The sequence below is a fragment of the Dermacentor variabilis genome, chromosome 9 (assembly GCF_050947875.1).
Source record: "Dermacentor variabilis isolate Ectoservices chromosome 9, ASM5094787v1, whole genome shotgun sequence".
NCBI lineage: Eukaryota > Metazoa > Arthropoda > Arachnida > Ixodida > Ixodidae > Dermacentor > Dermacentor variabilis.
Window position 1 is genome coordinate 11,510,709 of NC_134576.1, and position 14,580 is coordinate 11,525,288.

General features: G+C 47.3%; 1 protein-coding gene across 6 annotated transcripts in view; it reads left to right on the forward strand.

The window, feature by feature from the left end:
* The window catches only part of LOC142558608 (DNA-binding protein P3A2-like), a 221,067-nt gene that overhangs the window by 149,465 nt on the left and 57,022 nt on the right, over positions 1–14,580 (forward strand). For all 6 annotated transcript variants that reach the window (XM_075670767.1, XM_075670770.1, XM_075670771.1 and 3 more), the window contains one exon: positions 11,077–11,232. In XM_075670767.1, coding sequence (XP_075526882.1) covers positions 11,077–11,232 — 156 coding nt within the window. The remainder of the gene's footprint in view (positions 1–11,076; positions 11,233–14,580) is intronic.

The window sequence follows — 14,580 nt, forward strand, 5'->3', positions numbered from 1 at the left end:
TGTGTGGTGTTTTAAGACGGCAACGGGAAGCCGAAACGAAATTGAGTTGGTGAGTAATGCAAAAAAAAAAAGAACAGTTTCCAGAAAACATGTGAATCCGTAAAATATGAGCGTAACACTATTGGGTCATTTTCTGTGTTCTTGATTGCAAACGTTGACACTGGGAAAACGTACATAGCGGGAACGTACCTTATTTACTCGAATCTAAGCCGACCCCCTAAAGTCCAAAGCCAACAAAAAAAATATATATATTACCTCGAATGTAGGCTGAACAAAAGAGGCGAGGACAGCATTCACAAAATACAAACAGCATTTATTGAATCTGAACATGCAGAGCTCATTCAACGTCGTCGTCGCTGCTAGACTCGTTGCTGTGTTCTCTGTCACTGTCACATTCAAACAGTGCACTATCTTCGGTACCGTCAAGCACATTAGATATGCTGCACTTTTTAAAGGCGCGCACAATCAAAATACCTGGGACATCATCCCACGCTGCAGCTACCCAGCCCACCAGCTGCGATAGCGATGCACGTTTGATGCGGCCCGTTGCCGTTAGCATGTGGTCTTCGTCACTGAACCAGTCCGTGTAATATTTCCGCAGACGACAAGAGCGAGTTCTTGTCAAAAGGGCTTTTGGACGCCGTTGCCACACAATCTTAACCCACTCTTCCACCATCGCACCCGTCATCCACCCGTTCTCATTTGCCCGCACAATGACATTTCTTGGGAAAGTTTCTCGAGCAGGCAGTGTCTTCCTTTTAAATATCATGTAAGAAGGGAGTTTATGTCCATCAGCTGTGCAGAAGAGCATCACAGTTGCGCGCTGCTTCTCGTAGCCCGCAGAGCGCACCTTCACCTCCTTGGCACCCTTTTCATTCACGGTGTACGCCACTGGCATATCATAATACACAGCCGTCCGGTTGGCGTTGCCGATTTGCCCAAGGTTATGGCCTGCCGCTTCTCTCTTTCGCAGCACGTAGCACTGAAAAGCTGTCAGCTTTTCTTCGAAATCGCTTGGCAGCTTCTGGGTGATTAAAGTGCAACGTCAGAGGCTGAAGCCAAAGCGCTTCATGAATTTCTGAAGCCCGCCCCGGCCGGCTTCGAAATTCTTTAGCGTTAGGCCTCGCTCCCTCGAAAGTTCCCTAGCTTTCGCTTGGAGCACTTCTGTTGTCACTGGAAGGGCAGCTGCTCTCTGCGTCTGAACAAAGTCGGCCAAAACTGTCTCCACTTCATGGTGACGGCCTTTCTTTGGTCCGCTAAATGCCATCCTCGTTGCGGTGCACACAAAAAGCTGCTGTCATTGTCCCCTCCAGCGGCGGACATTTTTCTCGTCGACGCCGAAGTCCCGCCCGGCTTGAAGGTTCGACAATGCCTCTGCGGCTATCGCAACTTTTCGCTTGAAAGCGGCATTGTAGTAGCATCTCCTGCTTGGTGCCATCGCGATAACACCACGGCGCACACCGATATGGCCGACACGACACAGGTCGAAATGTTGACCTCGCTTGTGTACGGTTGGCAGCTTGCACGGCTAGTAGCGGCTGCGATACTGACTTTTCTAGATGGTGCTAGCTATGCACCATATTTAGCAGTTTCAATGAAAAACTGGCGCATATTTTAGAATCCTCAAATCTAAGCCGGCCCTAGAGTTTGGAATATGATTATTTGAAAAAAGGACTATCGGCCTAGATTTGAATAAATACAGTATCGGCGAGGTTCTACTGTATTCGTGCATGGGCCGCATGCATTTTCCAAGGTTGTCAGTTGCAGCTGTGGTGCACTTTCCTCTCGCATTGTTAGCACAGAACTTTGGACTGCTTGTCAGGCTGATCTTCAGTCTGCTCAGTCTGCTCTTGAGTCGAATTACAGTGAAACCTCATTAAACCGTAGTTGGCCGGAGCTCGGAAAAAGTACATACTAAACGGTAGTATACTGCTTAACCGTTGTGCAATATTTATTGATTTGCGCGTTGTAGTAATTTTGAATTATGCACTCCTCCTTTTCTTTTCTATTACATTTCCTGTGCTTTGAAATTGTGCTTGTGAAACAGTGTTTCAATTTGTATCTGCCACTCTCTATGCATTATTTAGAGGTGCTTTACTCATTATGTAGTTGTACTTTCTATTACATTTTTCTGGAGCTTTCTTTTTTTACTCCTTCGTCAATCTATTGTGTTTTCTTTTTGTATGTACCTTTCCCCTCCTGCCTGGGCCTTCTAAGGCCTGCAGTATTCCTAAATAAATAAATAAATAAATAAATAGCATGAGATCGCCCACTTACCTGTCAAAAATGGAACTCGGAGAGAGTGTGATGAAAGGGGAAAAAGACATGCAGTATTTATTTACTTTGTGTGACAAAAGTGTTATTTTCGTTTGATGCCGCAGCGGCCTTGTGGTGACGACAGCAGCCTCCAACTTACTGAAGCAGCGAGCCAGCTTTTCAGCCAGCCCCCTCTTCTTGGCAAACACTCGCATGGCAGATTCCTCGTTAGTGTTGCATGTTCTCCGTGCACACCGGTGGTAGCGTTGCACAAGTCGCAGGGCGCCTTTTTCATTGCCGGGTACTGTTCTCATTGTGACGATTGCATTTATGCAGCTGACGTAATGCGCAGCTTCTGCCACTATCGGGCCTGAATCACCCGTGCTGTTAATTGCTTTCCGTGTCGCCCTCGTCACTGTTAGGTGACACTTCGGCAACAGAGGCAACAATGGCAAAAAGTCAAGCCTTGTAGCTGACATCTTTTCACGGTCGCAGCAGCGCTGCCGAGCAACTTCTTTGCATTCCAGATGCCACACACCGTAGTCAACGGTAGATCCTTGTAGTATGCCAGCACCGACTTCGTGTCACGTTCAATAGTACAAACAATGTCCAATTTTCTATGCTGAGCTCCCAGTGTCTTTTATCCGAGCTTCGGCATGACTCCAGTCCTTGCTTGCACGACACCGAAATCATGTTGATGTTGATGTGGCTTCACACGCACAGGGCACTTGGAGGCCGTTGCTCCAATCTCTGAGGCTTGTTCTGACAGGCCGCCCAATGGGGACTACGCACCGCCGTGATTGCGCGACGAAAAGTGGAAACACTACGTGTTAACTGATATGTATGCAATAAACTGGTACGGTTTATGCGGATACAAAATACATTATGTTGAATGGCCGCCGAGCCGAGGATTTGACTTAACTACCTTTAATACGAAACTACTGTTTAAGTGGGTACGGTTTAACGAGGTTTTACTGTAACTGAAAGTTTTAAATAGGCAAAATAAAGGAAGTCAACTCTGTTATTCATTTGCTGCAATCATAGATCTTTAATGCAAGAACATTGAGCAAACTTACAGCGATGCGCCACTATCAACATTTCTGTACATGCTGTTGACCACTGATCCACGAGTTTTTGTCGGTTACCGAATGTCTGGAATATCGGGTAGAAGCACAGACAACAACAAAAAGAAAGGGGCAAAGCAGACAAAGTCACGTATTCATGTCCAATAGAACCTCCGTGATGCAGTCGAACCAGCTGCAGTGAAATCAAACCTCATTACTATGAACACCATATTATGGGGGGGGAGGAGGAGATCAGAACTAACTTTTTTGTTTCTTGACAGAAAGGGCTGAAATTTGTCACACGCACTGCATATTGCAATAAAGAGACAAATTTAAAATTTCATAAATATATTTTCATTAGTTTTTGTTTCATAAGAATTTATAAGTTCCTTGCTTGTGGAAAGCCTGGCACAGTAAAGAAACATGGTACGTAGCTGGGAATTTTTTGCATGTTTCCCAAATGTCTAATCTACACTAAGACTGTTTTTTTTTTAGTGCACTGAAATTTTTTGCTCAACATGACATGCACGTGACTGTGCTTCACTGCATAGAGCCATGTAGATATTTCATTTCATGTTCATTTTCATATTTCAACATTTCAATATGGTCTTCAAGTACAGCACAGCTTATGGATCACAGCAAAACAAACTGGATCAAGATCAGTCCAGGCATTGTTGTGCTATGTTTTCCACAAGCGAGGTGAACGACAAAAAAAAATGCAATTGAGAAAATGGGCTGTAAAGCTTTAAAAGCATTGCAGATTTATTAGAAAGCAACATGTAACATGTTGCATCATTGCTGTCGAGCATCTTCTTACACATTTGCCTCTTTGTTTGGTGGACTTTGCCTGCCTCGTTCTTGATCCTTTTCTTGAGCCCTCTGCACGGCAAGGGCACCAGGATGTACACCCAAGGTGGCACACATTTCCAAGTAGGCTCTTTGGCTCCCTGAATTTTATTTCACGGCTGCTTCGTTTACTGCAGTCTCTACCGCAAAAAGCAAGGCCTTGCTGGTCCATCAAATTGAACTTCCGCTCAGTTACGGACACTAGAAGGGAGTCGCGAACGCAGCATGCCTGCGCTTCTTCCATCACCATTGACACAAAAAGCGGCTCGAGGTGCGTCTGAATCGTGCGACGTTTGGGCGACGATTTGTCTGGGGAACCTTCAGTCATCACACTGTTGCTCTTTGACGGTTGGGGCTCGCTCACCGGCTGCGTGTCCGTGCCTCATGATGCATTGGAAACAGAGTACACTGTCTCTGCGACGATGGTTACCTTTGACCCGCATCGCCTCCAATGCTGCGATCTCAGCTGCTGACTCATGCGGCCGTACGCAGAGCTGCGAGAGCCTCCGTTGACACGTCTTCAGGTGGCTACGTTGTCGGTGTTGATGGCACAGGGCTATTGTTGGCTTCGCTGCTTGAGTCACACGGTGCAAGATAATGCGGCACGTTATCCGCATATTCAGTTGGGTGCTCCGCTTCTCCCGTTGGCCACCGCCGTAGGAGGCTCGCGCTTCCGTTTTCCGTAGGCGTGCTTCGTCGGAAATTTCTTTTCGAACGAGTGACGATCCATCACTCACCTGGGAGCTTTCAGAAATCCGAATACTGCATGTCAAATGAAGATGTCGGTGTGGTTTACGAAGCAGACAACTTCAGTCCGCTGCGGTTGCCAGCTGGCCCGCTGCTGCAACAGCAACCAGCGGGGAGACACCTTTCGGCACGGCAGCCAATAGGGGGCCATTGTTCATCGCAGGGCCCGTGTGTCCACCTCTAGCAGACACGTGCTTCTTTTGTGTTTGTGCCAAAAGATGAGATATGGCTCCGCAAAGTGCGGTATGTTTACACGATTTAAAACTGTTTTCTTGCCCTGCGCACTAACAAATTAATTTTTTTCTGGAACTTTTAGTGCATTTTCAGCCAAACCATTTTGATACAACGTAGATTAGGCATTGCAGATACCAAAATGCATTATTGCCAAAAATAGTTCTTTTGTTTTTTCGTGACTTTCGTGATCTGATCCCTGTGTCCCCCTTTAACAAACTTTTCAGAAATCCCTTGCTGACTTGTTACGGTTTCAATGTAACAATATATTAGTGCACTACAAACTTCAGAATAGCAAACTTTTTTCAACAATCATTATTCAGTTTCTGTGTCATGTTAACGCCTCAGTACTGCAAATTAGCTAATATTTCGAAATCTCAGATTTCCGTGTATCCTTCGTGGCAGCCGAAACAGTGGGCTAACAGACGACAGGGCACAGAAGCTGCGGGCATGGGTTCAAAAAACATGAGACGGCGCCCAATGAAAACAATGTGAGGGAGAAGTTTCTTTCTTTCTTTTTTTTAAATATTTCTTTAATTGCGGAAGCGACAACACATCTGGTTTTGTCAGCACATGCTCCGCCCGGGCAAGTGTCGCCTAGCAGCGGAGGCGCGCTTCTTCCTTTTTTTGCCCTTCTCTCTGCAGCTGTGCTAGCTGTGTGCGCAAGGAAACGTAACCTCGGTATCATGGAGATGCCACACAGTTGCACTTTTCACTTTCTGGGAGGTGTTGTTTACACGCATTTGCGCTTTGCAATAGTTCTGGTGTCCGCCTCGAGTGGGACAGTTGCAGTGTCCACGGCAAGGAATGTGAAAAACAAACAAGCAACAGCAAATGTTGCACCTTGGAGGCATCATGGCGCTCCCTTCCAAGGGTGAGGGTGGCGAGTGTAAGCCCAGTTGAGCGATTCACTGTCATCCCGAGAGCGAACCCAATTTCAGGAAAGCAGATGTGCCAGTCGCCGTGGATCTCCACAAATGCAACAAGCGCGTGTGTGATGTTGTGGTTCACACATTCAGTGGCACACCATTGCACGCATTCACCTGTGTGTAGTACATTGTTGTTCTCCTGTGCTCAATGCGAAGAGCTGCACAAGAGTCCGCGAAAAGTTTGGCAGGGAAGCAGGATGCATTCCCGGCTATCAACTTCTCAGGATAGCCAAATCGTCTGAACACATTCGATCAGCTTCCCCACGATTACTCGTGCCTACAGCTTTCGTAAGGGAAACAGTTCGAGCCACTAGCTGACATAGTCTGTGACGACGAGAAGGAATTGGTTCCCACTCAGTGTCACAGGGTAAATTCTCACGACGTTATGTGCCACAATTTTCCAAGGTGTTTGGCATTTAGTCAGCCCGGCCGGTCGTCTACCACACGGCTTCATGCATTGGCAAGGGTAGGCTCCTTCTCTTGTAGGCGTAGTGCATTACGCCCCGCTTCATTTTAGGCCAGGTAGCAGAGCTGCACAACTTACCATATTAAAATTGACGCAAATTCAGGGGTACGATCATGACGTGGGTTAAATTTCCCGCAAAAACATTTTTTTTTTTCATCCCGCGTTTGCTGTGGGATGACAACAGGCCAACAAATAGGCCGCTGCCGCTGTAACACTGCGGAACACCAACACAAAAATGTCGGCCGGCTGAGCAAGCCAAACGTGTCGAAAGCGTTTTTTTTTTTCTTCTCGTGAGTACATTACCCGCATTGAAACAGTTTCTTCCGTATCAATAATGGATAATAATGTTACTATTCGCAAGTTCGCGGCAATAGCATAGCCATGGCCACTTTGAGGGGACAGAAACAGAGATGGACGCGCTTAGCTACCAGTGACAGAAACCAGTGGCGAGCACGCTGCGGAAACTGTGGCATTTGTCTTCACTACTATCCTAATATGGCACGCTTCTGCTATGGGTGGGCGAATATCATGGCTGTATTACAAGCGTCGACGTATGAAGAGGGTACACTTCTAACGTATCAGAGTAAACGTGGCTACTATCGTTGCCACTCGCGATTTATTGCGTGCCCACGAGTGCAGAAAAGAAGAATCGAAAGGCGCCTTTTTTGTTGTTGTTGTTGTTGACCACAACCATTATAAAGCCTACGTATAATAAAGGCAAGGTAAGTTTGGTTGTAGCTTCTTTTTCATGGAAGTACGGAACGTGATGAAAGGAGTGAAATGGGGCATCTGCTTAAGAATGTTTGGTGCGTGCAGACAGCTCAGTATGTCTTGGAAGAGTCATCTGCATAGCATTCTACAGATGGTAAGCGCGATCATCATTAGCTAGACTTGGCACACGACATATCGCTGGGGCAAGTTCAGGTGCGATCATTAAACGGGAAAGGAAAAAAAATCGAATTTTGATGACAAAATTGAGGGGCGCTATCAGTACGCGAGTGCGATCATTATGCAAGTAAATACGGTATTTAGGTAAGTCTTAGGGGCCACTCACATGCCCAGTAAGGCACATATCGTGAAAATAGCATAAAAGTGCTCCTCTCAGCGTGCATGGAATCACCGCTTTGTAGAACTCTTGTGCATCCTTCTCTGCGCGAACATACCTCAGCAGGACGTCGTCAGAGCCTAGCGGGTAGGAATCCAACGGTCGCACAGCACTAACAGCTTCTTCTGTGCACTGCGTACTTACAGCGAGACCATCTGCATCCATGTATGGCGCAGCCGCGCTACTGGAGCTCACCAAATGCCTACTTACAAAAAGGATTCTCCCTCTGTGACCCTGACAGCTCCTTTCTGCTGAACACGCTCCCCACTGAGCTGACGCCCGAGATGGTGGTTCGTCTGCCCTTCCTTTGGGACCGTCACTGTCGAGCATTGTAGCAGTTACTCTGCTCTTAAAGAGGCCGACTCTCTGAAGAGTCGGGATGGGTATTGGGGGTGTGCAAATACTCGAATGTCATCGAATCGAATAATGCACGTTCAAATGATTCGACTCATGAATCGAATGTCTGCTGTTTGATTTTTCGGATATCTGACACACATGAGGGAGAGACCAGCACAGTGCCACGCATGACATGCCCCGTGGAGCCCCTCGTGCTCGATGCTGCTCAAGTGAGCATTTCACTTTGTTTCCGGTGCAAAACGAGAGCATAGCGTGCCCCAGCTGACATGGTAGCAGTCTTCATCATTGCAAACACCGCCACATCGGCTGGTGCTGCGTCTGTCAGTGCAAGGTTTGTTCTGGTCGACAGAACCGACCAAAATTAACATTACAGAGAGAACAGCAGCAAAAGCAGCGCATATTTCGTAAGGTGCGAAGGTCGGGCCGATTAGCCCGCTGATAGGCACGCAGACCGTGTCGGATATGCGGCAATGAACTCCACACCGCTTCAAGAGCCATCAATCGAACTTTTCCCTGATGAGCCAACCCCACAAACATTTGGCCGGCAGAGAGTTTTCGTCGCGGCTATACTGCCTAGGCCATTGGGCCAAGTAGCGTTGCTTCATTTGGTGGCGGCGATTAAAGTTAGTTTGGTGCAGAATCGATGCATGTCTGTTTGCAGTAGTTGCGTGACACTCGTAAAGCCAACAAACTGCTTTGCAAACAAAAGCGAGTGCACAGATTAGCAACGAAGTTATTTGTTTACTGCCGCCATCTTTGCAACAGACCCTACAATGGCCTCTCGTTCTCGACACTGTTCGTGAAAGCACGTCGGTTTCTTTTTGTAGCTTCAAGTGACCCGTCACAATAATAGGTTTATATTTACACGGCGGCCGCGAAAGGGTCACGACAACCCACCGTTGTTGATCAGTGGCTATGGTGTTGGGCTGCTGAGCATGAGGTCGCGGGATCGAATTCCGGCCACGGCGGCCGCATTTCGATGGGGGTGAAATGCGAAAGCACCCGTGTATTTAGATTTATGTGCACATTAAAGAACCCCAGGTGGTCGAAATCTCAGGAGTCCTTCACTACGCCGTGCCTCCTAATCAGAAAGCGGTTTTGGCACATAAAACCCCATAATATAATTAGAAAGGGTCACAACTTGGTTCCATTTTTTTCAGAAGGCAGGTGAAAGAAGGAGAAGGAGGTGGGCAGTGGGGGAGTGTACACAAACTCTCCGTTACCCTCCAGATTTCGAATCTTTGACAGGTGGCAAATCACGCTGAACCTGAATGAAACAGCACGGACAGGACCTGCTCTTTACCATCAACGCCAGCTACACATAGAGCAGTGATCAAATCACATGATGTGTGGTCCTTTCGTCTGTCGCACAGATTGGCCTGCCTTAAAGTTGGGTAGACGCTTCTGTCTTTTGGAAAAATAAAAACTGGAAAACAAAAGCTTATATGCAATAAATACAAGATTGCTGGAAAACACAGGTCCACTATTAAACTGAGAACCTCATTGCTGTTCAGTACAACAGATTGTCACCAATTCATTAGTTTCGGAGCATTTGCGAATAAATGCAAGTGCTGCTCCCTAAAAACGCCTGGCGATGATGGTGATGGGTATGTTGCGCCATCTGTTGCTTAAATGCGACAGACACTGCGAGTTGGCCATGGTGGCACGCAGTTCGAATTATTCGTGGCGGACCGAATTAGCGCTTGAATTACAACTGTTTCAATACATGGGGCTCTGTGGAGATTTACGAGGTGTGATTTAATTAGCTTTTCCTGTATCTACTTTTACTCTTAGTATAAGTATTTATGAAAGCCATCTGTATTCAAGAATGAACAATCCATGTTTACCCATGGGATATATATTTGTGTCAGATTATGGCCACCCTGCAATAAAAAAAAAAACTTCGACCTTGGGGGGCCACATTGGGCGAAAAAAATTGACCCTCAAAGGGTTTATGTTTATAGGTGGTTCTGCTCTTCAACATGCAGCCTGATACGAGCTTGTGTTTTAAGGGCCAAGCATGCCAGGGCATACAAAAATGTAAAATTGCCTGCACGGTGCAATTGGATTCAGTATGAAATGCACATTCGCAACAGCCTATTCGCAACAGAGCCAGCTTAGCCAGCATCGTCAAGATAGCAACAGAGATAGTTATCGAGACCACTCTAGCCGAGAGTAGCGACGATACACAACTTCCCGTCATCAAGTGCAAAATACCATTCAAGGGATAAGTTATTTTACATGCTGAGCTAGCAGCAACAAATTGCGCCACCTTTTCTTTTCTTTTCCTTTTTTGCCTCTTCCGGAGAATTGCATGCATTGCACATTGGCAGCTGTGATTGATGCCAAACGCAGAATGGACTGGTGTTGAACATCAGGGGTAAAGGAATTTATATCCTGTAAAGGTGAAGTTCGCTATCTTCATCTTCTTCTTAATGCCAGAATCACAGGCTTGCTGCATATTTCTTGCTAAAAAATTAGGTACGCATTAGGTTTCTGTTTGTTTTAGGAACTTAAATGTCATTTCTACGTTAGTTTTCTACTTTGAACACATATAAAGTGGCTGCGCATTGAATTTAGGGGTGTGTTAAAATGAGAAAATGCTGCCAAATGCATCAGCAGTCCATTTTGCCATTTTTTTTTCTGCCTCTTGGTTAATTCGACCCCCTGGGTAATTTAATCAGTTTCGTTGATCTTGTCAGGGTCGAATTAAAGGAAATTGACTGTAGGAGGTTTGGTGTGCTGTTTTGTTGAGCCCGGTGTTGTGGTACAGTCTGACCAAAGCCCACCAACATTGCTGTCTGACTCGTTTGGCATTCCCAGTTTCTGCCTATGACATGCGTCTCGGGAAACAGTGGCCAGTGAAAGAATGACGAGTGTTTGCAAGGATTATAGCCCAGGTGGCCTCACTCCAGCTTCTTTCATGGCCAAGCTCATGCTTCTTCATCCTGGTTATCCTTGGGTCATTTTGCAGTCAAGTCCTCATTTTGATGTTTGGCAGAGTAAGAGTAGCACGGAGCAACCACAGGCACTGTGACAAAAATGTGCACTTATCCCGGCTGTGTTCTGTTGCAGACTCTGTACACCAGCCCGCTTGCGCACTACACGCCCACGATGGTGCAGACCATCAACAACCCTGACGGCACGGTCTCCATCATCCACGTGGACCCTGGAAGTGCGCTGCTCACGCTTCCAGATGGCACGCAGGCGCAGGTCCGCACCGTGAGCACGGTGAGTGGCTGCTGGGCAGTGGGTGCATGCACACGAGGCCCTGTTGGGGCTGCTCGAGGGGCCAGGAGCTTCTCGGTGTGTGTTAGCGCTTGGCATAGATGTCCATTCAAATGTAATCTGCCTTGTTAGTTGCCACTTCCATAGAAAGCCTGTCTGAAGGTACTTCTTCCTTTTATCATACACAGTTGAAGCTGGATAAATTATAGGGCGTAACAAACTAAAGCTAAAATGTTCATTGCCAACAGCAGTATGTAATGAAAATTCAATATGCCAAAGGTATTTTTGTTGTATGCGATTCGTCATACCGAGATTCAACTGTACTATAAATTAGAATATCAGTGAAATAAAGGTTTCAGTACAACCAAGAAACTTCCCAAAACAGTTGCCGAACATTTCAACCTGACAACTCGCATCAACAACCTGACAACTCGCAAATGCACCGCAATTCCCTGCTGCAGACTGTGATCGTATACACTTTCCCACCCACCCAAACTTCACCACCCAAACCATCATCCGGATACCGGGCCACACTGGCATCACGGGCAACCTGCAGGCCGACAGAGCAGCTCGAGGATTCGTACATAACCGAGCACTCATCACATCGGCTGCAGAAGACCTGGACCCTGTCGACCTCGAGTATTCAGCCATCATGAACTACCACAGAGGGCATTGCTTGCGATATCGACCACCCCATCGAAATCTAAAGACAGAAGATGCCGCTGCCTGGCGTAGGCTCCAGACAGGCACTTACACGAGCTTACACATATTACATAGGATACACCCCACAGCCTACAGGGACGAATGCCCATGGTGTGGGGCCACACCAACCCTATACCACATTACGTGGGAGTGCACATTACACAACATAGAACACCCAGACACGAAGACCACTAGGGAACAATGGGAGGCACTGCTGTCCAGCTCGGCCCTCGATGACCAGCCCAAGCTGATAAAGAGAGCTGAGAAGATGGCAAGAGCCAGCGGAGCCCTGGACTAAGGGCCCCGACCATTAGCAGTTTTTCTGAATATTGTTTTAATAAAGTTTATCTATCTATCTGTCTACCTACCGACCGACCATTCATTCATTCATTCAATTTCCCATCCACTTTCTTGGGTATTTATGTGTCCTAGTAGAACCCAGGGTGTGTTAGCCAGCGCCACCACTCATAGACCTTGGCGGCGGACGTGGAACGTCCTTGTTGCCGCAGGCATCACCAGAACGTGATCTTTTTGGGTGAAGGCAACTGGTCAATAAACCCACATATGCTACCTGAAGGCATCAATGTTGCCGGATTTGAGACCCTCGTTATGTAATAAACGAGAAGAAAGGGGGTTAACCGAGGGGCCAAGGTCTGTGAGTGGTGGCGCTGGCTAACACTCCCAGGGTTTACTAGTACACATAAATACCCAAGAAAGTGGATGAGGAAACAGCGCCGCGGTAGCTAAGTTGGTAGAGCATCGCACGCGAAATGCAAAGGTTGTGGGTTCGGTTCCCACCTGCGGCAAGTTGTTTTTTCATCCACTTTAATTTCCATTAATTTATCGTTTCTTCATTCCATTTATTAAGCACAACTAATTTCCCCTATGTTGTCCTTGGTGTCAGTGTTTGTTGGCTTCTCATGATATGACTAATAAAAATTGGGCCCCTCAGTTAACCCCCTTTCTTCCTTTCTTCTCGTTTATTACATAACGAGGGTCTCGAATCCGGCAACATTGATGCCTTCAGGTAGCATATGTGGGTTTATTGACCAGTTGCCTTCACCCAAAAAGATCACGTTCTCGTGATGCCTGCGGCAACAAGGACATTCCACATCCGCCGCCAAGGTCTGTGAGTGGTGGCGCTGGCTAACACTCCCAGGGTTTACTAGTACACATAAATACCCAAGAAAGTGGATGGGGAAACAGCGCCGCGGTAGCTCACTTGGTAGAGCATCACACGCGAAATGTGAAGTTTGTGGGTTCGGTTTCCCCCTGCAGCAGGTTGTTTTTTCATCCACTTTAATTTCCATTAATTTATCGTTTCTTCATTCCATTTATTAAGCACAACTAATTTCCCCTGTTGTCCTTGGTGTCAGTGTTTGTTGGCTTCTCATGATATGTCAAATGAGAACGAGTTATCCAAGCTGGCCGAGTTAGCCGACAAGCTCATGGCGGTAGCTCCCGCATCTGTCGCGGCCATCACAAGCGAACCGTCTCCACATGAGCAGCTACAAGAAATGAAGAACGAAATCTCGCGTCTCGTGGATTTCGTGGCCGCCCTCCATACCGCGTCATGGTCAACCAGTCAGAGTGCTCCGCAGTCGCCTATGAAACACCAAAAACTATGTTGGTACCATCGCAAGTTCAGCAATGCTGCACGCAAATCCGTACCACCCTGTGAGCTCTCTGGAAGCGCCCCGTGCAGGCGCTGAGGGCGACCAGCATTTCTGCCATGTAAGAAGGTCGCTCATCATTTTTTTTCCTAACCGACTGCAACAACGGTTTCCGCTTCCTCGTCCACACAGGCGCCGAAGTGAGCGTACTTGTAGCATCGCCTGCGGACTGAAAGCACCCAAACACTTCGCCTTTGCAAGCAGTCAACATCGCCACGTATGGAAACCACTCCCTAACCGTCAGTCTGGGCCTGCAGAAAACACTACGATGGATTTTCATAGTAGCCGACGTGAAATTTGCCATTCTCTGGGCGGATTTTCTGCGCCACTTCGAACTGTTAGTAGACGTGCGTAACCGGAGGTTACAGGACCCTGTGTCACAAAGCGATGTAAAAGGCAAGCTTTCAAGACATATGCCGCTCAGCCCTACGCTGATCAAGCCAGCAGGCCCTCTTCGTTTCACTTCCATACCGAGCGAATTTTCTGACCTGACACACCGGCACCAAGTAGGATCCCCAGTAAAACACGTGTTTCACCACATCAGTGCTACTGGACCACCGGTTCACGCTTGACCACTTCGATTGTCGCCTGAGAAACTGGTGGTGGCACAACAGGAATTCGACCATGTAAGTTGGAGTTTGGTATCATCCAACCTTCTTCCAGTCCTTGGGCATGTCCCCTTCACATGGTTCCTAGGCGATCATCATGTCCTTGCGGGGACTATTGAGGGCTGAACAGTGTCACAATGCCCGACAAGTACCCCGTGCCACATATTCACGCCATACTGGCAGGTCTGCATGGGGCCAAACTTTTTTCGAAAATTGATCTCGTACGGGCATACCACCAGATACCTGTGTCACCGGAAGACGTCCCCAAGGCTACGCCCATTACACTACACTACACTACACAGGGTGTGCAACTGAGCATAGAGGCTGGACGAACACAAAAAATAAAGCCAGTTGTTGCTTGTTCTTTA